Source organism: Nerophis ophidion, linkage group LG09 (assembly GCF_033978795.1).
Source record: "Nerophis ophidion isolate RoL-2023_Sa linkage group LG09, RoL_Noph_v1.0, whole genome shotgun sequence".
Lineage (NCBI taxonomy): Eukaryota > Metazoa > Chordata > Actinopteri > Syngnathiformes > Syngnathidae > Nerophis > Nerophis ophidion.
The window spans coordinates 55,621,040-55,643,753 of NC_084619.1; the positions used below are offsets into that span (position 1 = coordinate 55,621,040).

The following is a 22,714-nucleotide window of genomic DNA, read 5'->3' on the forward strand; positions in this document are numbered from 1 at the left end:
TCATAAATAGCTTAAAAAGCGAGCATTTCAGCGTTTCTTCTCTCAAAAGTGTAGCAACCAAGTCATAAAGATGCTTTCTCTCATGTTTGGTGCTTATTAAAAGACTTTAGAGCAGGGGTCACCAACCTTTGTGAAACCAAGAGCTATTTCTTGGGTACTGATTAATGCGAAGGGCTACCAGTTTGATACACACTTAAATAAATTGCCAGAAATAGCCAATTTGCTGAATTTACCTTTAATAATCAAATCTCTCTCTCTCTCTCTCTCTCTCTCTCTCTCTCTCTCTCTGTCTCTCTCTCTCTGTCTCTCTCTCTCTCTCTCTCTGTCTCTCTCTCTCTCTCTCTCTCTCTCTCTCTCTCTCTCTCTCTCTCTATCTCTATCTCTATATATATAAAATATGGGTATTTCTGTCCGTCATTCCGTCATACATTTTTTTTCCTTTTACGAAAGGTTTTTTTGTAGAGAATAAATGATTAAAAAAACACTTAATTGAACAGTTTAAAAGAGGAGAAAACACGAAAAAAAAGAAAATTAAATTTTGAAACATAGTTTATGTTCAATTTCGACTCTTTCAAATTCAAAATTTAACCGGAAAAAAATTAAGTGAAAAACTAGCTAATTCGAATTAAAAAAATAATAATAATAATTTATGGAACGTCATTAGTAATTTTTCTTGATTAAGATTAAATTTTGAATTTTGATGACATGTTTTAAATTGGTTAAAATCCACTCTTGAAATAAGATTTAAATTTGATTCTACAGATTTTCTAGATTTGCCAGAATAATCTTTTTGAATTTTAATCATAGTAAGTTTGAAGAAATATTTCACAAATATTCTTCGTCGAAAAAACAGAAACTAAAATGAAGAATTAAATCAAAATGTATCTATTCTTTACAATAAGATAAAAAAAAAACTTGAACATTGATTTAAATTTTCAGGAAAGAAGAGGAAGCAATTTAAAAGGTATATGTGTTTTAAAAATCCTAAAATCATTTTTAAGGTTGTATTTTTTCTCTAAAATTGTCTTTCTGAAAGTTAGAAGAAGCAAAATAAAAAAATGAATTTATTTAAACAAGTGAAGACCAAGTCTTTAAAATATTTTCTTGGATTTTCAAATTCTATTTGAGTTTTGTCTCTCTTAGAATTAAAAATGTTGAGCAAAGCGAGACCAGCTTGCTAGTAAATAAATACAATTTAAAAAAATAGAGGCAGCTCACTGGTAAGTGCTGCTATTTGAGCTATTTTTAGAACAGGCCAGCGGGCGACTCATCTGGTCCTTACGGGTGACCTGGTGCCCGCGGGCACCACGTTGGGGACCCTTGCTCTAGAGACACAGTACGTTTTAGCAAAATATGGGACTTTTAACTAACTTCTCTTGCTCATGTTCTTGGTCAACGTGCAGGTGATGTTTGAGACTTACCAGTTTTCAGGAGTCTACATCGCCATTCAAGCCGTGCTGACGCTGTACGCTCAAGGTGGGGGCTCAGGGTTCATTAATAGTATTACGAGCACCCCTTGTGAATTGAAATGTGCTGTAAGAGCGTGCTAAACGTGCCTTTTGGGTGTTACAGGCCTTCTGACTGGCGTGGTGGTGGACTCGGGCGATGGTGTGACGCACATCTGCCCAGTGTACGAGGGTTTTAGCCTGCCCCACCTGACCAGACGCCTGGATATCGCGGGGCGGGACATCACCCGCTACCTCATCAAGGTGTCTACTCAAAACACTTAGTTTATTTTTTATTTTTTAAGGTCTATGGTTATCATCATCTTCCCAATCATTATTGTGTCGTGCAGTTGCTGCTCCTGAGAGGCTATGCCTTCAACCACTCTGCAGACTTTGAGACAGTGCGCATGATGAAGGAGAAACTGTGCTACGTGGGCTACAACATCGAGCAGGAACAGAAGCTGGCGCTGGAGACCACCGTGCTGGTGGAGTCCTACACGGTAAGAACTACTACTCAGCGGCCTAGTGGTTAGAGTGTCCGCCCTGAGATCGGTAGGTTGTGAGTTCAAACCCCGGCTGAGTCATACCAAAGACTATAAAAATGGGACACATTACCTCCCTGCTTGTCACTCAGCATCAAGGGTTGGAATTGGGGGTTAAATCACCAAAAATGATTCCCGGGTGCGGCACCGCTGGTGCCCACTGCTCCTCTCACCTCCCAGGGGGTCAACAAGGGGATGAGTCAAATCCAAAAGGACTAATTTCACCACACCTAGTGTGTGTGTGACAATCATTGGTACTTTAACTTAACTTTAACGTTAACCTAAAAAGCCTTGCTGTAGTTGGTAGACGACTGTCGAGACATCAGACTCCACATGTACTTCAGGCCCATTCTTATGTTGTCATTTTGCTGCTGCTTTTAAGATTTTGAGCTGGATTTATTAGACAAAAATATTGCAATTTTTACCAGGGTTTCGCTTACATCTACTAGTTTGTGGCCCACCGCCACGGCAAAATAAAAGCCACCACACCGTAAAAAATTTAGATTTTTTTACATGAAAACAAATTAAATATATTGTATGAATGGATATACTGTTTGTTGTCTATTATTTTGGTACTATTGACTATAATTAGTACAGATGTCCGATAATATCAGCCTGCCGATATTATCGGCCGATAAATGCTTTAAAATGTATCAATCAATCAATCAATGTTTATTTATATAGCCCCAAATCACAAATGTCTCAAAGGACTGCACAAATCTTTACGACTACAACATCCTCGGAAGAACCCACAAAAGGGCAAGGAAAACTCACACCCAGTGGGCAGGGATAATTCACATCCAGTGGGACGCCAGTGACAATGCTGACTATGAGAAACCTTGGAGAGGACCTCAGATGTGGGCAACCCCCCCTCTCTAGGGGACCGAAAGCAATGGATGTCGAGCGGGTCTAACATGATACTGTGAAAGTTCAATCCATAGTGGCTCCAACACAGCCGCGAGAGTTCAGTTCAAGCGGATCCAAGACAGCAGCGAGAGTCCCGTCCACAGGAAACCATCTCAAGCGGATCAGCAGCGTAGAGATGTCCCCAACCGATACAGGCGAGCGGTCCATCCTGGGTCCCGACGAGCGGTCCATCCTGGGTCTCGACTCTGGACAGCCAGTACTTCATCCATGGTCATCGGACCGGACCCCCTCCACAAGGGAGGGGGGGACATAGGAGAAAGAAAAGAAGCGGCAGATCAACTGGTCTAAAAAGGAGGTTTATTTAAAGGCTAGAGTATACAGATGAGTTTTAAGGTGAGACTTAAATGTTTCTACTGAGGTAGCATCTCGAACTGTTACCGGGAGGGCATTCCAGAGTACTGGAGCCCGAACGGAAAACGCTCTATAGCCCGCAGACTTTTTTTGGGCTCTAGGAATCACTAATAAGCCGGAGTCTTTTGAACGCAGATTTCTTGCCGGGACATACGGTACAATACAATCGGCAAGATAGGCTGGAGCTAGACCGTGTAGTATTTTATACGTAAGTAGTAAAACCTTAAAGTCACATCTTAAGTGCACAGGAAGCCAGTGCAGGTGAGCCAGTACAGGCGTAATATGATCAAACTTTCTTGTTCTTGTCAAAAGTCTAGCAGCCGCATTTTGTACCAGCTGTAATCTTTTAATGCTAGACATGGGGAGACCCGAAAATAATACGTTACAGTAATCGAGACGAGACGTAACAAACGCATGTAATGTAATATCGGAATTTATCGGTATCTGTTTCAAAAAGGAAAATGTATGACTGTTTAAAACGCCGCTGTGTACACGGACGTAGGGAGAAGTGCGGAGCGCCAATAAACCTTAAAGGCACTGATTTTGCTGCCTAAACGGGACGGCGTGGGTCAGTGGAAGAGTGGCCGTGCGCAACCCGAGGGTCCCTGGTTCAATCCCCGCCTAGTACCAACCTCGTCACGCCCGTTGTGTCCTGAGCAAGACACTTCACCCTTGCTCCTGATGGGTGCTGGTTAGTGCCTTGCATGGCAGCTCCCTCCATCAGTGTGTGAATGTGTGTGTGAATGGGTAAATGTGGAAGTAGTGTCAAAGCGCTTTGAGTACCTTGAAGCTAGAAAAGTGCTATACAAGTACAACCCATTTATTTATTTATTTAAACCCGTTTGGTGGATAGTGCCCCCATGCGACGTGACATGAATGATGGATTGTGCTCCTATGTCACAGAATGGGGAGGGCACTATCCATCAGCATACTTTCCAACCCTCCCGATTTTCCCGGGAGATTCCCGAATTACAGTGCCCTTGCCGAAAATCTCCCGGGGCATCCATTCTCCCGAATTTCTCCTGATTTCCACCCGAACAACAATAGTGGGGGCGTTCCTTAAAGGCACTGCATTTAGCTTCCTCTACAACGTGTCGTCACATCCGTTTATCTTCCATAAAACAGTGTGCCGCCCCAGACACATAATATCAATCAATCAATCAATGTTTACTTATATAGCCCTAAATCACTAGCGTCTCAAAGGGCTGCACAAACCACAACACAATCTACTATGACATCCTCAGTAGGCCTATATGTGCTTTTACACACACCTAAGCGAATGCAATGCATACTTGATCAACAGCCATACAGGTCACACTGAGGGTGGCGGTATAAACAACTTTAACACAGTTAAAAATATGCGCCACACTGTGAACCCAAACCAAACAAGAATGACAAACACATTTCGGGAGAACATCCGCACTGTAACACAACATAAACACAACAGAACGAATACCTAGAATCCCTTGCAGCACTAACTCTTTCGGGACGATACAATATACACCCCCACCTCCCCCTACCAAAACTCCGCCCCCTCCATCCTGCTCACATCAACCTCCTCATGCTCTCTTAGTTAGAGCATGCCCCAATTTCCAAGTTGTTGTTTTGAGGCAAAATAATGCACTTTGTGACTTCAAAAATAAATATGGCAGTGCCATGGTGGCATTTTTTTTCAATAATTTGAGTTGATTTATTTTGGAAAACCATGTTTAATGCATCCAGCGGGGCATCACAACAAAATTAGGCATAATAATGTGTTAATTCCACGACTGTATATATCGGTATCGCTTGATATCGGAATCGGTAATTAAGAGTTGGACAATATCGGATATCGGCAAGCCATTATAGGACATCTCTAATAATTAGTTTTAAAAGCATCTAAGATTTAAAAATGTTCCGGTAGGAGGCCACGGGGAAGACCCAGGACACGTTGGGAAGACTATGTCTCCCGGCTGGCCTGGGAACACCTCGGGATCCCCCGGGAAGAGCTAGACGAAGTGGCTGGGGAGAGGGAAGTCTGGGTTTCCCTGCTTAGGCTGTTGCCCCCGCGACCCGACCTCGGATAAGCGGAAAATGATGGATGGATGGATTTATGCTTTATCTTGAAAAACGTGCATGTAAATTGCCTGTCAGCATAAGTGCTACAGCTGATCTCAGCAAAAGTAAGAAGAGAAAGTTGAAGGGAAAGGTATTTATGTTAATTAATTGCATTTTTTTTCAAGCCCGTGAAAACTACCCTAATTTTGACATTACTACAGAGAATGTCTAAATCTATGCCGTGTGCGTCTTTGAACCTTTGTGTGGGAGAACGCCCCTGCGTGTGTGGGTTAATTCCGGGTAAGCCAGCTTCCTCTCACATTTCAAAAATAGAAATGTTAGTTTCATTGGAGACTATAATTGTGAATGTGAACGATCGTATGTCTGTGTGTCCTGCGGTTGTCCTTCATCCTGAAAAAAAAATTATTCTTTTTTTCAGAAGACTATTAACAAATTTGGCAAACTAAACTCCGACATTCAGAGAGGGCAGATTAAAGTTCAGCCTTTTACATTTCAGCAGCAATAATTGAAAAATAGAGCAAAACAATGTAAGAAAAACATGTGAAAATACTAATAACACAGATTTTGTTTTGAAATATATGTAAAACATTTGTTTAGCCTTTTAAAGAAAATAAATGCATCATTGCCAATTAAATTTATCTTCATAAATATGTCGTATTGGCCACGCCCCCACCGCTTTTCCGAACTATAGAGCGCAGTGGTATATAAGCCGCACCAGATACATTTTCGGGGGAAACTATTTTTTTCCCATATATTAGCCGCAGATATACACATTGCGAAATGAGTGTTTTACACAGAAAGATTCTGCAGATGTTTATTTAAAACCTTAATTGCTTCCAAAGGCCGCCTGTGACATGGCAGTAAAACAGCTGAGCAAACATAACAGAAGTCATTGTCCTGTAACTGCTCGTAACGCAAGTTAGTGAAGTGAATTATATTTATATAGCGCTTTTTCTCTAGTGACTCAAAGCGGTTTACATAGTGAAACTCAATATCTAAATTTTTTTTTTTTTTTTTTTACATTTAAGCTAGTGTGGGTGGCACTGGGGGCAGGTGGGTAAAGTGTCTTGCTCAAGGACACAATGGCAGTGACTAGGATGGCGGAAGCGGGATTCGAACCAGCAACCCTCAAGTTGCTGGCCCGGCCGCTCTACCAACCGAGCTATGTCACCCCAAGTTACCTCGCTAAACAGTAACTACACGATGACGTTTTAGTGAATATACTGGGGAATTTGCGAAACCGATACAAAACAAATTGAACGGCGCTTCTACTTCCGGTTAAAAGTCAGTTTTAACATACCGTATTTTCGGATTATAAATCACTCCGGAGTATAAATCGCACCTGCCGAAAATGCATAATAAAGAAGGAAAAAAACATATATATGTCGCATTTTGGGGAGAAATTTATTTAATAAAATCCAACACTAAGAATAGACATTTGAAAGGCAATTTAAAATAAATAAAGAATAGTGAACAGGCTGAATAAGTGTACGTTATATGACGCATAAATAACCAACTGAGAACATACCTGGTATGTTAACGTAACATATTATGGTAAGAGTCATTCAAAGAACTACAACATATAGAACATGCTATACGTTTACCAAAATCGCTAAGTTCAATGAAATCTTCTTCCTCGGTGTCGCTTCTAAACAATTCTGCCAACTCCAAAGGTAGACAATGCGCCGCTTCCTATTCTGTTGGTACGTCGCTTACGTCAGAGTCACAGGTAAGTTGCTCCAGAGTATAAGTCGCACCCCCCAGCCAAAAATACGGTAATCTCCAAAAGATGGCGCCATAGCATAAACAATAACACACCATATCAATGTGTTAGCGTGTTTTTTTATTTTATTGTTTAAACTATTTTCATTTTGGTCGTCAGCAAAAACAACTCCTCTTATTAGCTGCACGGTTGTGTAAGCTGCAGGGTTCAAAGCGTAGGAGGAAAAAAAGTAGCTGCTAATATTATATAATTTACAGTATATTTGCAATCTGGGAGAAACCACATTAGAAACGCAAGTTTAAAACGCAAGAGCAAAGTTACCAACCAGAATTCTTGCTTCTGTTAATAAACAGCACCGTTACTAAAGTGTTTAAGCGTGTTTTAACGTGCTGCCTGTTATTTACACAAGCAGCATATTTGTAGCCTGCCGGGGATCTGGGGTGTTTACCCTTTGATGAAAAATGGCCGCCTGTCTTCGCTATTTCTGCCTAAAAGCACCAACGCCGCGTAAAGACGACATGGGCTCTCTTTCAGGAGACTTAATTAATGGTGTTTGTTAGCGCTGCTGCTTGACGTTCAAACATCTGGCTTGGGGGGCGGTCTTGCTTTTCTTTCCGAGTACCCCCCTCCCCCCCATGCGACGGGAACCACAGAATCCAAACGCAGCTCCCGCAGTCTGCGTGGCTTGCACGCCTTGGCGAGCTGCTGTTGTCTCTGAGCTCACTGTGACCGTGTGTGTGTGTGTGTGTTTGGGTTCGCGGCAGCGACGGCGAGCTCGCGTAAGCGGCGGGGCGAAACAAGGAGGGCAATGTGAGCGCGGCCTCGGACCGAGTGCGTGACATCATTTCCTGCGCAGCCACTTTGCGGCCGTAACCGGGCTCCACTTCCTCTTGGGCGCTTATGTCTGAATGAAGCCTTTTTATACTCGGACACACACACACACACACACACACACACACGCTCTATCTGTGCTTTAACCTTCCATCCTTTATCACAGTCTTTTTCAACCTTTTTTGAGCCAAGGCACATTTTTTTCATTGATAAAAATCCGGAGGCACACCACCAGCAGAAAAGGTTAAAAAATTAAACTCCACCAGGTTGTCGTGCCTTATTTTGAGTTTGCTGTTGTTTCCTGTGTGTAGTGCTTTAGTTCCTTTCTTGCGCTGTTATTTTGGTGACCCTTCCTGTTTTGTTGGTGTTCTCTCGTAGCAGCTTCACGCCTTCCTTTCAGTGCTATTGCCCGCACCAGCTTTGTTTTCGCAATCAAGACTATTTAAGTTTGTGCGTACGCTATCCTTCTTTGTGGGGACATTGTTGATTGTCATGTTTTGTACGGATGTACTTTGTGGACGCCATCTTTGCTCCACACGCTGTAAGTTTTTGCCGTCGTCCAGCATTCTGTTTTTGTCGACTTTGTAGCCAGTTCAATTTTACTTTTGTTTGCACTATGCTTCAGTGCCTTTTCCTAGCGGGACTTGCCTTTTTTTAATTTTTGGTTTAAGTGTTGCATACCTTTTTACCTGCACCCTGTCTCCCGCTGTGCTCTGCATATTGGGATCACGACAAACCACCCTCTACGTGTTCCGACTTCTACAAAGCAATGAACTACCTGCTGCCACGTACTGATATGCTGTATTACAAGATTACCCTGCCAAGCTCTACACAGTGCAGGCACTATAGGGCGGTATAGCTCGGTTGGTAATGTGGCCGTGCCAGCAACTTCAGGGTTCCAGGTTCGATCCCCGCTTCCGCCATCCTAGTCACTGCTGTTGTGTCCTTTACCCACCTGCTCCCAGTGCCACCCACACTGGTATAAATGTAACTTAGATATTGGGTTTTCACTATGTAAAGCGCTTTGAGTCACTAGAGAAAAGCGCTATATAAATATAATTCACTTCACTTCACTTCACTAGACAACGGCACATTATTCTAATTATTGATTTGCAAAAAATATTTTTGGGACCAATTAGGTGAAGTTGCATACTTCCCCACGACACACTAGTGTGCCGCGGCACAGTGGTTGAAAATCACTGCTTTATCATATGTGCTCAAAACCTGACCGCTTTTTCCCTTCCTTTTCATCTCCAACCTCCCACGCGTCTCCAGCTGCCAGATGGCCGTGTGATCAAGGTGGGCGGAGAGCGCTTCGAGGCCCCGGAGGCTCTGTTCCAGCCCCACCTCATCAACGTGGAGGGCGTCGGCGTGGCCGAGCTGCTCTTCAACACCATCCAGGCGGCCGACATCGACACCAGGTGAGCGCCACGCCGTCTGGACCCCCACCCCCAACTGTTCAGACCGCTAAAATAAAAAGAGACAGCAGTACTTTTGGTACCCATTCTTTTCCTCCCCAGGCCTGAGTTCTACAAACACATTGTGCTCTCGGGAGGATCCACCATGTATCCGGGTTTGCCCTCGCGACTGGAGAGGGAGCTCAAGCAGCTGTACCTGGAGCGTGTGCTGAAGGGAGACGTGGACAAGCTCTCGGTGAGAAACAAGATTTGTGCATATCAACACAACCTACTCCTGCGCGAAAGGGTCTCCAAACACTTTTTCATTAGCAAGTTGATCACTTTCACCCTTCTTATTGCCCTCATTAAACCACCTTGGTCAGAAAGACACAATCATTGCATGCAATTCAAACTAGTGCAGTGCAGCTTATTGCCACCAGGTGGTGCCAATGGTTCACACCGTCGTTGAGTTCCCATATAATGACACATTAAAGGGTTTAAGGGGAGATAAGAACATTTTGTTCAGTTGTCAGAAAGTCGGGGGTAGGTGATACTGCGCATTTTGGTATCAAACTCATACCAAGTAAATACAGGGCCAGTAATGCTGATGCTTTTTAAAATGTTCCAAGGTCATGATATGATTTTGTGCGCAAAATATGTTGATCATGACTATAAGTAGTAAAAACACGGAAAAGATGCATGAACTAGGAATGCACAATCATTTTTTTCAAGCTGATACCAAATTCAGTGGCCTAGTACCTACGCTGTGGCCTTGTGGTTAGAGCAGACCTGGGCTCGTTAAGCTTTTCAATCTGGACATTCCCCAAAAATTTTTGTAGATGTTTAAGATGGAAAGTGTAGCTGCCATTAGGATTTGCAGTGATGTCAGTCTTCAACTATACAAAGTGTTTCAATGGTTGGAATCTGCGCTTATGGATGATAAACCAGTTACTATGGGCATCCACCGCATTTTTTGGAGTATAAGTCGCACCGGAGTATAAGTCGCACCTGCCAAAAATGCATAATAAAGAAGCGGAAACACATAAGTCGCACTGGAGTGTAAGTCGCATTTTTGGGGGAAATGTATTCGATAAAACCCAACACCAAGAATAGACATTTGAAAGGCAATCTAAAATAAATAATGAATGAGTCATTCAAATAACTATAACATGTAGAACATGCTATACGTTTACCAAACAATCTGTCACTCCTAATTTCTAAATCCGATGAAATCTTATACGTCTAGTCTCTTACGTGAATGAGCTAGATAATATTATTTGATATTTTATGGTAATGTGTTAATAATTTCACACATAAGTTGCTCCTGAGTATAAGTCGCACCCCAGGCAAAACTATGAAAAAAAACTGCGATTTATAGCCCGAAAAATACGGTAATTAGTTACTACGCTAATGTAATTAGTTACTATGGTAATAATCTACGTCACAGCAGCTCAGACGAGGCACCAAACAGTGTGGGTGGGAAGCGTTTCCACAGACGCGGAAGGAGATTTTTCACAACAAAGTTCTAAAGCTTAGTGATGTATCAGATTGTAGGTGGATTTATTTTATACCCTTTGCATTTGTTGCATTTTTGTTGCGTTTCACTTGAAATTAAAATATGTCAATCGAACGGGGGTGTGACGTTTATATTTTGTCAATATTCAGTGTTTGATCGTTCATAGAAATATGAAAAATGTTATTACGTTTTTTAAGGCGTTTTGTCATGTTTTCAGCATTCAATCAGACATTATTGTGAGGTTTTGTATTAGTGTTCCAAAAATAGATGTACCGGCCCCCCAGACACATTTTTTTCTCTAAATATGGCCCCCGAATCAAAATAATTGCCGAGGCCTGGGTTTGAGTTTCCGCCTTGAGATCGATAGGTTGTGAGTTCATGAGTCATACGAAAGACTATATAAATGGGACCCATTTAACTCCCTGCTTGGCACTCAGCATCAATGATTGGAATTGGGGGTTAAATCACCCAAAATTATTCCCGGATGCGGCCACCACTTCTACCCACTGGCCCCTCACCTCCCAGGGGGTGATCAAGGGTGATGGGTCAAATGCAGAGAATAATTTTGCCACACCTACTGTGTGTTTGACAATCATTGGTACTTTAACTTTAACTTGTGCATTGTACATACAATTAAGAAGTGCTAAAATTAAATAAAAACTAACAAATATAATAATAATATTAAAGGATATGTTTATTTAAAAAAACTGCCAATAAAACTACAGTGCAAATGAAAATACAGTTTCACCATTTTAGTCATTTTTGCGCTTCAACTTTCCTTATGTCTCTATCTCCAGACTTCGCGTGTCTGTTTGAGATTGTCATTACTGCCACAAGTGGTGGAAAGGTGTATTACAACTGAGTACCCTCACTGATCACAGCTGGGAAACATGTATTTTTGTGGCCCAACATGGCGAAGAAACACTGCTCTAAACCCCCAAGAGCACCGCACATGTAACCTCGAAGTATTTCCTAACGTGTATCGCTCAGCCATAGGGAATAAACTTAACCTCTTAAGGCCCAAGTGTATTGTTTCCATGCTTTTTTTTTTTTATTCCTCTTTGCTATTTAGGCTTATTGGACCCTAATTAGAATAAAAACTAAAAATCATCTTTTGATATGATGTACTTTACAAACGTGTTTTTACACTTTTTTTATTTTTCCAAACTCCATTGAATGTTATACCCTTCTGACACCACCAGATAGCAGTATAAATGTCCAAATGTCGGCATAAGACCCCTATTAAGTAGTGTTCACAATTTTGGAAATAAGAGCTAAAAGGTGCTGTCCACACATGTGGCCACTAAGGCCTTTAGAGGAAAACTGACAAACATTGCTTCCATCAAGCAGTATCGATGCTATCGACGTTTCATTTAGGACTCAACCTCAATATGCATTTAGAGCTCAAATTATGTCCCTCTAAAATTGGACATATCCTCCTTTGATTGGATTTCGAAAATCTTTACCTGCACAGGAAGTAAAGTAATATAAAACAATATGTTTCACTGTCAAACTGTCACCAAATCCTTTTATTACCTGTTAAGTGACATTTGAACATTTCTAACAAATGTCAAAAGAAGTTAACAGCAAAACTATCTTGACTTTGCTGGCAAGTGCTAACATGTATCACAACGCTTCTTTTTATCCTAAAGGCTGATCCCTTTGTAATAAGTGGTACAAAAAAGCCAAAGAAAAATGACATTGCACAATTGTTTCTTTGCTGTTCAATGAGTCTCCTCTATGGTGACTTCACAGGCGAAGGACTTTAGACTCGCTGATGTTCAAGGAATATTACAAATGGCTGCAAGGCGTGACGCGCCCGTGCTTGCACTCACTTGGGTTCAAACTTCGATTCAAACATCTCCCAGGACGACGCTTTCCTCTTCTTCTTTTTTTTTTTGACTCCCCTTTTAGTCCATTTGATGTTGCAGATGTTAATCGTGCACACACCGGCTGCCTCTATGTGCACTTGGACATCCCATAGTCAGTCTGCACGCTCCTGTATCAAACCATGAATGAACTTCCACACATCTGACGACTTGGCGTGACACATGACAAGAGCATTTAGAGCATTCTTTGTATTGAACTCGCGATTATTAACAAGATTATTCGTTATAAGTCGCAAACTATGAAAAAAAACTCAGACTTATAATCCGAAAAATATGGTAATATTTATTCTACACATTTTTACAACATTATAGGCTACTCAGAAGGTGAGATAACTCCTGGAATTGACTGGCTTTCAACAGCTGAATGTATTGAAGTGTGTGTTCAAGTTGAAGGAAACGCCAGTTTTTCTTTTTTTTTTATAAACTTATTACAATCTTTGGCAAGCTGGGCAATGTTTGCTGCGGTCTGGAACAACATGGCACACAACTATCTGAAATGCCGCCAATATTACACACAGATAATGTGTCATGAAACTTAGACTTAGACAAAACATTTAATGATCCACAAGGGAAATTGTTCAAACATGCACAACTAAATTATATACAAAGAGGAAACAAGTAATGGATATTAAATGTGCTCAAATATAGCTACACATGAGGCATACTGATGCAATATGTATATACAGCTAGCCTAAATAGCATGTTAGCATTGATTAGCTTGCAGTCGTGCACTGACCAATATGCCTGATTAGCATGCCAAGTCAATAACATCAACAAAATGCACTTTTGTGCATTTATACACAGTACAAAACATTTGATGGACAAAATGAGGCAAACAAAGAGTGGAACATTTTACATGTAAACAAACTATTTGTTTGTATTTCCCACCCATCTTTTTCTATTTCCAATCCTTTTTTAAAAATGCTCCTGAGAGCCACTAGGGCGGCATTGAAGCGCTGCATGCTGACCCCTGAACGAAGGGATCAAACGCCTATAACTGACTTGTAGTTGGCAAATCTTTCTGGGCAAAGCGGAGCGCTTGTCAAAAACGAGTGTTTGAGCGAGAGTAAACAGGATCTGTTAGATCAGTGTTTTTCAACCACTGTGACGCGGCACGCTAGTGCGCCGTGAGATACAGTCTGGTGTGCCGTGGGAGATTACCGTATTTTTCGGAGCATAAGTCGCACCTGCCGAAAATGCATAATAAAGAAGGAAAAAACATGTATAAGTCGCACTGGAGTATAAGTTGCATTTTTGGGGGGAAATTTATTTGATAAAACCCAACACCAAGAATAGACATTTGAAAGGCAATTTAAAATAAATAAAGAATAGTGAACAACAGGCTGAATAAGTGTACGTTATATGACGCATAAATTACCAACTGAGAAGGTGCCTGGTATGTTAACGTAACATATTATGTTAAGACTCATTCAAATAACTATAACATATAGAACATGGTGTACGTTTATCAAACAGTCTCTCACTTCTAATCGCTAAATCCCATGAAATTTTATACGACGAGTCGCTTACGTGAATGAGCTAAATAATATTATTTGATATTTTACGGTAATGTGTTAATAATTTCACACATAAGTTGCTCCGGAGTATTAGTCACACCCCTGGCCAAACTATGAAAAAAACTGCGACATATAGTCAGAAAAATATGGTATGTAATTACCTATATGGGTTAAAAACATTTTTTGCAAACCAGTAATTATAGTCTGCAAATGACGTGTTGTTGAGTGTCGGTGCTGTCTAGAGCTCAGCAGAGTAACCGTGTAATACTCTTCCATGTAAGTCGGTGGCAGCCGGGAGCCAATTGCTTTGTCGCTGTCGGAAACAGCGGGAGGCAGTGTGCAGGTTAAAAGGTATCTAATGCTTCAACCAAAAATAAACAAAAGGTGAGTGCCCCTAAGAAAAGGCATTGAAGCTTCGGGAAGGCTATGCACAAGGAGACTAAAACTGAACTGGCTACAAAGTAAACAAAAACAGAATGCTGGACGACAGTAAAGACTTACTCTAGAACAAAGACGGCGTCCACAATGTAGATCCGAACATGACAATCAACAATGTCCCCACAAAGAAGAATAAAAACTGAAATATTCTCGATGGTTAAAACAAAGTAGATGCGGGAAATATCGCTCAAAGGAAGACATGAATTACAGGAAAATACAAAAGAAAGAGAAAAAGCCACCAAAATAGTAGCGCAAGACAAGAATTGAAACACTACACACAGGAAAACAGCAAGATAAGTCAGGGAGTGATGTGACAGTCCACCTACTTTGAGACAAGAGCTATACTGCTACATAGACACTAGTGATTTAGGGCTATATAAGTAAACATTGATTGATGATTGATAGTTGGTTATGCTTTAAAGTCATATGCAACAATTGCGGCAAAGACTTTTTACTGTCAACTGAGTTTCGTTTTTTAATGTTTTCTGCTGGTGGTGTGCCTCCGCATTTTTTCAACACAAAAAATGTAGCCTTTGTTCCAAAAATGTTGTAAAACACTGTTAGAACATCATGACAAAGTCATTTTAGCATAAAAGGGGACCTTGGCAAGCTAAAAAAAAAAAGCCAAGCAGGTCCGATACTGATATCCACTTTGGTATCTCGTGCAAACTTTTGCATGTTTTCCTGCATCCATCTCGATGTTGTTCGCAGAGAAGGGCGTGGAGGAACAATTCTGGCCAGCGTCTCGAGATGTGAACTTCCTGTGTCCCGTCCCATTCTCCCCCCCCCCCATCCTTTGTGTCTCTCGTAGAAATTTAAGATCCGCATCGAGGATCCTCCCCGGCGAAAGCACATGGTGTTCCTGGGCGGGGCCGTGCTGGCCGACATCATGAAGGACAAGGACAACTTCTGGCTGACCCGGGAGGAGTACCAGGAGAAGGGCGTCCGCGTGCTGCAAAAACTCGGCGTCACCGTCAGATAAAGCGCCCCACACACACACACACACACACATATTACATGATCGCACAGCGCAACACACACACACATTTCCCGCCCCCCCCCCATAAGAGAATATATCTATTTATCCTTCTTCTCTTCGGGCTTGTGACGCTCCTCAAACATCAGAGGACGCCAAGCCGCCACCTTTTGATCTCTCCTCCTTCCTCCTCTCACACGCCCGCCCCTCTCCCTCTCCAGCCCTGACAAACACTTCCATCTTTGCACAGCTCCCGCCTCAGCCGGAGTTCATAAGAAACGACGAATCAGCGTAAAAAACCCGGGACGGGGGCCGCAAAGTGTAGAAGCCCCTCGCACCTGTACGCGCCTTCGAGATCACAATCAGGGTCCGCCTCCAAACGCCACGAGCTTTCACGCATCTGTCAGCGACAACTAATCACTTTTTTTTTACTTTTTTTTTCTCCCCCACGTGGGTTTGTGTTTTTTTTATAAGCCGCTTTTCTTTTCCGGGAGAGGGATTTTCATTTTTGTTTTGCATATTTGATTTCCGTTTTGTTGCTGTGCACTACTACCATTGCAAATGGAGTGTATCGTGGTAACAGAAGTTGCTCCGTGTTTTTATGAAGACTTAATTCCTTAAAGGGGCGATTATAAAAAAAAAAAAATGAAGTAGAAGAAAATGACGCCCCGCCGAAGCTTGATATGGGTATGTGTGATGGTACTTTCCAGTGTGGGGGGTGTTTTGTCCCGCCTCATGATGTCTTGTATATTTCCTCCTAATGCGGCCAGTTACAGAAGGGCAGTTTTGATTGGAAAAAACGGCGGGCACCCAAACTTGAGAGATTGAAGTTGTCTCCCAGCAGGCCGACGCGATGAATACTGGAGGTGCTTCCATTTCTTTTCTTTTTGGAGTAAATGTGTATATTTTTTCTTTTTTTTTTTTCCTCTTTCCGTGGACGTCTCATCCAGTGCCAAGTGCAGTTCCTTGTCAGCTGGAGCTCATCTTTTATGTCCCGCTCTCTTTTTGTCACTGTTTTTATTTTGTTGTTCATAGCATAATTGCCTAACGCTGATTTAAATAAAGAAAAGTGATTTATAAGGACACTTGGGTCGGCGCTTTTTTCGGGAGCTTTACTCGGCGATTTCACACTGCTGTGGGATGGCCGCGTCAAAAACGATTTTTGCTAAACTTTCAAAGCACTTGTTTGCGTTTTTAAACTGTGTTTTTCAAAAACGGTCAATATACTTGGTAGGAATGTGGAAGGATCATACACAGGTACAACAACCTGGCATCCTTCACTCAATGCTGGTCACACCGCTGTGGGATGGCAGTGCACATAGTTTTATTTTTAGCCATTTGTTGAACATTTCCAGCAATTTTTCTTTTTAAATTGGGATTTTAAAACCATCATACTTGGTACATATGTGGAAGAATTTTACACAGCTGCATCTCTCACTATAGCTGGTCACACACTGCTGGGGCATAGCACCAACAACGATATTTGTTAAACAACTTTCAAACCACATTTCCCAGAATATGGAATACTCTTAAAATAGCTGCAACAACCTGGCATTTCAATTTATAAGAATCGCAATTCAGCAGTAAATCCAATGTTTTTATTGTGCGCCCTTATTATTCACACACTGTGGTGGGATGCCAGTACACTTCTCAATTAGGAGCTATTTTTTTGGTGTATTTTCTTAAATTTATGTATCGATTTAGAACCAAATGTATAGGAATCGCAATTCAGTTGTGAATCAATTATTTTTCTGCACCCCTACTTGTCACACACTGCTGTGGGATGCCAGTCCACTCAACTAGGATCTATGTTTTTGTCTTATTTTTATTGATAATTATCCATCTAGAGCCAAATGTATAAGAATCACAATTTAGCAGTGTTTACATTTGGGGGTGGGGGGCACCACCCTTATTAATCACACACTGTGGTGGCATGCCAGTCCACTCAACTAAGAGCTATTTTTTTTGTATTTTCCTAAAATTATGTATTTATTTAGAACCAAATGTATAAGAATCGCAATTCTGCAGTGAATCGATTATTTTTTTATTTTATTTTTATTATTTTGGGGGCACCCTTATTCACACACTGTGGTGGGATGCCAGACCACTCCTCAACTAGGAGCTATTTTTTGGTGTATTTTCTCAAAAGTATGTGTCTATTTAGAACCAAATGTTTAAGAATCGCAATTCAGCAGTGATTCGATTATTTTTTTGCACCTCTACTTGTCACACACTGCTATGGGATGCTAGTCCACTCCTCAACTTGGAGCTATGTTTTTGTCTTATTTTTTGAAAATTATGTATCGATCTAGAGCCAAATGTATCAGCAGTGAATCTTTTTTTTGTACACCCCTATTATCCACACACTGCGGTGGGATTTCAGTACACTCCTTAACAAAAAGCTATTTTTTGTGTGTCTGTTTTCTTAAAATTATCCATCAATATAGAACCAAATATAAAGTGATAGCAATTCAGCAGTGAAATTTTTTTTTTGTTCACACCTATTAGTCACACAATGCTATGGGATGCCGGTCTACTCCTCAACCAAGAGTTTTTTTTAATTGATTTTGAAAATGATGAATCAATTTAGAATCAAATGTATAAGAATTGCGATTTGGATGTTAAGTGATTTTTTTTTTTTGTGTACTCCTACCAGTCACACACTGATGTGGGATGCCAGTCCAATACTCTACTTGGAGCTGTTTTTGTCTTTTTTTTTTATGAATCGTTTTGTAACCAAATTAATAAGAATTGCAATTCAGCTGTGAATTTATTTTTTGTGTGCATCCCTATTAGTCACACAATGCTGTGGGATGTCAGTCCACTCAACAAGGAGCTATTTTATATGTATATATATATATATATATATATATTTTTTTTTTTTTTTTTTTTTTTTTTGGGGGGGGGGTTGAAAATTATGAATAGATTTAGAATCAAATGTATAGGAATTGTGATCCGTGTGTGAATCATTTTTTGGTGCACTCCTACCAGTCACACACTGATGTGGGATGCCAGTCCAATCCTCTACTAGAGCTATTTTTGTGATTTATTTTTTATGAATCGATTTGTAACCAAATAATTGGAATTCAGCAGTGAATTGTTTTTTTTTTGTGAATCTCAATTATTCACACACTGCTGTGGGATGTCAGTCCACTCAACAAGGAGCTATTATATGTATATATTTTTTGGGGGGGCGGGGATTATGAATCGATTTGGAATAAAATCTATAGGAATCGTGATCTGTGTGAATCAATTTTTTTGTGCACTCCTACCAGTCACACACTGATGTGGGATGCCAGTCCCATTCTATACTAGGAGCTATGTTTTTGTGATTTTTATTTTATTTTTAGGAATCGATTTGTAACCAAATAAGAATTGCAATTCAGCAGTGAATCGATTATTTTGTGTGTATCTCTATTAGTCACACACTGCTGTGGGATGTCAGCCTACTCAACAAGGAGCTATTATATACATTTTGTTTTTGGGGTGGAGGATTTATGAATCGATTTAGAATCAAATGTATAGGAATTGTGATCAGTGTGTGAATCAATTTTTTGTGCACTCCTATCAGTCACACACTGCTGTGGGATGCCAATCCTCGACTAGGTGCTTTTTTTTTATGCAGATTTTTTAAATAATGTGTCGATTTAGAATCAAATGTATAGGAGTCGTGATCCATGTGGGAATCAGTTTTTTTGAGTACGCCTGCTAGTCACACTGCTGTGGGATGCTAGTCCACTCAACAACGAGCCTTTTTTTTTTCTTACTGATTTTTTAAAATTATGTATCGATTTAGAATCAAATGTATAGGAATCGTGATCCGTGTGTGAATCAATTTTTTTGTGCACGCCTACCATTCACACATTGCTGTGGGATGCCAGTCCACCGTTTAACCAAAGACCAGTCTATTCATTTAGCAGCTTACAGTACATGCTGCAAAAAAGAAATAATTCAGCAAACACACTTTTCTGTCTACTTATTGGAAGGCTGACGTTTGAAGTGATAAGATGTAGGTGGATGAGGTAGAGGAAATGGATCAGAGGACTGGCGCCACAAGAGGAGGAGGCTCTCTTTGCGTGCCTGAAATAAATGAAAAGGAAGACCTTGTTTCTTTTTAATCCCTGGACTCCTTCCACTTCCCCTCCGACCCTGAACTCTTACCTCCGAGGGCCCGTTAGAAGTTCCTCACTGGACACAATCTAGAGGAAGTCCCGGTAAAAAGGAAGGCGTGCTGTTGATGTTACATAAGTGATGCTTACACACGTTGCCATGCACACACATTTCTCCCTCACCACAAAAGATGTTTTTTTTTCTGTGAGACAAATGTCACTTTTCATGAATTGGCCTGTTTTTGGCTGGGGTGCTTTTTAGCCTTTTAGGGTGAATCTCGGCCGCCTGGCAACACAGATGTGAATCGATGAGCGAGAGGAGATAAACACTTTTTTGACGGCAATTTCACACACAAATCGTATGTTTGAAAAAGGACAAAAAGCTCATTCACTTGTTGCTATTTTATTTATTTTTTGTACAAAACATTGCCTGGCTTATAAACGTTAACCACAGGTGTCAACTCGAGGTCCACCATATCATTTTATTTGCCCTGCAAACGCCTGTGAGCAAAAAACATGCTTCAATAAAGTAATTTTATTTTTTCATACTAAATACTTGACAAATAAAAAATATATGTACTGCTTGAAAATCCGCACATTTTAAAATATTGCAACAATTTTTTATTAAAATAAATACTTAGACATCTGACTTATGATTTCAAAACAACTTATCAATTAAATTGTAAAAAATACACTATATACGTTTTTATATTACAATTTTTTGTTGTTGTTGTACTTACAGTAAACATGGATGGATGGGACCCTACCACTGTTTTTTACGGTAAAAGTTTTGTGACAAAGCAGGCATGTGTTTTTCCGTCTAAAGTCTGAATTCCGTCTTTTTTAATCTCGGGGGGGATAAAAAATTATCTTCCGTTTTTCCGTTTTTTTTTCTGACCCTAAGTCAAGATTCGTTTACTTGCCGATTCGTCTTTTGCAATCAAGACGTGGTTGATTGGTCGATATGTTCTTTGTTACCATTCAAAATAAACATATCCACCACAGTGGATATGTTTATTTTACTTTTTATTCATAGCTGTATGTAGAAGTATCTGGTTGTATCTGCTGCTTTAATGTCCTCTGTGTTCTTTGATGTTTGATGTTTCCCTCTTACACACATGGAAGAGGGATGTGTACTATGGCTATGAGTTGTTGTTGTTGTTTTTTGTTTTTTTTTCTCCCTTGGCCTCAGTCTGCACCCCCACTCCAGGGCCTAGGCTAAGACCGATTTTTAAATGTTATTTTAATCTTCTATTTTTTTCTTCCCCCCCTTGTTTACCTGTATGTCATCTTTTTTGTAAGGGGCGCTGGAAGCCGGCAGACCCGTCAGCGATCCTGTTCTGTCTCCCTGTAATGTTTGTCTGATCTTGAATGGGACTGTGCTGAAAATTGTAATTTTCCTGAAGGAACTCTCCTGACGGAATAAATAAATTACTATCTATCTATCTATTGATCTATCTATCTATCTATTCAGGACTTCTGTTATGAATGATGACGTTATTAGCGCCATTTTCCAAATGTAAACGATGTCGGTTCTGGAGAGAAAGGACGCTTCACGAGTAAAAGAAATTGATAAACATGTCAAAAATAAGTTTCGATGAGACTGGATGGAAAGGGAAATCACTGATACTGTTGGGAAGTATGAAGTTATGACTTTGTTCAGCGATTTTATTCGAGAAAATCGATCGTCCCGGAAAAGTACATGCGAAACGCCAAAAACATATGAAACAACTTAAAGCAAAGAAAACAAACTTTTCACCAGCTGGTACTTTTGGATGTCAACCGAAAGTGAGCAGATGTAAACAAACTCATCCTTTGTTTACATTGAAAACTGCCATAGACATCGAGAGGAAAGATCCACCCAAACCACCCACTTCAGTTGCAGACAGGGTAGTCAATAATGAGGTAAGCTAAAAAATATTTGCTTGCGAAATACGCATGTTTGTTTTAAATATTAGCCAATTATTGCTTTGCGAAATATAAATGTTTTTTTCTAAAAATAAAAAAACACGTGAAAATATATTATGAAATTACAGAAATTCAAAGAGTTGCATTATTGATTCCAGTTAACAATTAAAATAAATTGTTAACTGGTAAAAAACGGTAATTTGCCAGTTTTTGTATTTTTTTTAACCGTAAAATCTAAATTTGTTGGTTTTACGATGTATTCCTGTACGAGAACGATACGTTTTTTTCCCCATGGTAGAAAACTGGCAGAAAAAAAAAAAATTGTGTTTTTTTCTTTTTCCACTGTGTTGAAAAAAACATCAAATATTTTACAGTAAAAATCCTGGTGACTGTAAAATCTAAAAAAATTTTGACAGTGCATTACTGTAAATGTTAACTAATTTTGGCACATTTTTCTACGGTAAAAACCTGGCAGATCAGTTTCCAAATAAAAAATGGGACTATTTTTCCATTTCTAGTAATATGTCGTAAAAAAAATTAAACACCCCTAAACAGGAAACCCACATAAATAAAATTAGAAAAAATATGTAGTTTTAAAAAAATGTCAGATTTACCCGATTAACTTGTTTGGGAAAGTTTTCAAACGTAATTCGCTGTAAACCAAATAAATATAAAAAAAGGTAATTTTATTTATACTTGTTTAGATGTCTATGGCGTCAATAACAACTGCCTAATTGGTTGTGACAGGTCACGTGACTTCCGTATTGGCGAACGCCGGGAACATGAAAATGGTGGCGATTGTCTCGCTAGCCAGTTTGATACAAATACACGAATTTACCAATTCCGACTGCGACAGAAAAGTCCCATTTTGGTATTTCATGAGTGATAAAATCTTTGGGGCTTTGATAATAATGCTTTGAATGGACGAGTAACGTCGACTTTACCTGAAATCACCAGCTGTTAACAGTTAATCACTGGTAAGTAGATGTGAGACTAAAAGGCTGTGGACAATTTAAAAAAGCTCATTTGTCGAGATAAAATGAGTTAAGTGTGTTTATATCGTTCATAAATGACTTGTCCCTGCGCA

General features: G+C 40.2%; 1 protein-coding gene across 1 annotated transcript in view; it reads left to right on the top strand.

Moving 5' to 3' along the window:
* Positions 1-16,695, top strand: part of LOC133559487 (actin-related protein 2-B) — a 40,557-nt gene extending 23,862 nt beyond the window's left edge. The window contains exons 4-9 of the mRNA XM_061911304.1: positions 1,404-1,476; positions 1,573-1,709; positions 1,796-1,945; positions 9,153-9,298; positions 9,398-9,530; positions 15,446-16,695. Of these exons, the coding sequence (XP_061767288.1) occupies positions 1,404-1,476; positions 1,573-1,709; positions 1,796-1,945; positions 9,153-9,298; positions 9,398-9,530; positions 15,446-15,616 (810 nt within the window). The 3' untranslated portion in view covers positions 15,617-16,695. The remainder of the gene's footprint in view (positions 1-1,403; positions 1,477-1,572; positions 1,710-1,795; positions 1,946-9,152; positions 9,299-9,397; positions 9,531-15,445) is intronic.
* The last annotated feature ends 6,019 nt before the right edge of the window (positions 16,696-22,714 follow it).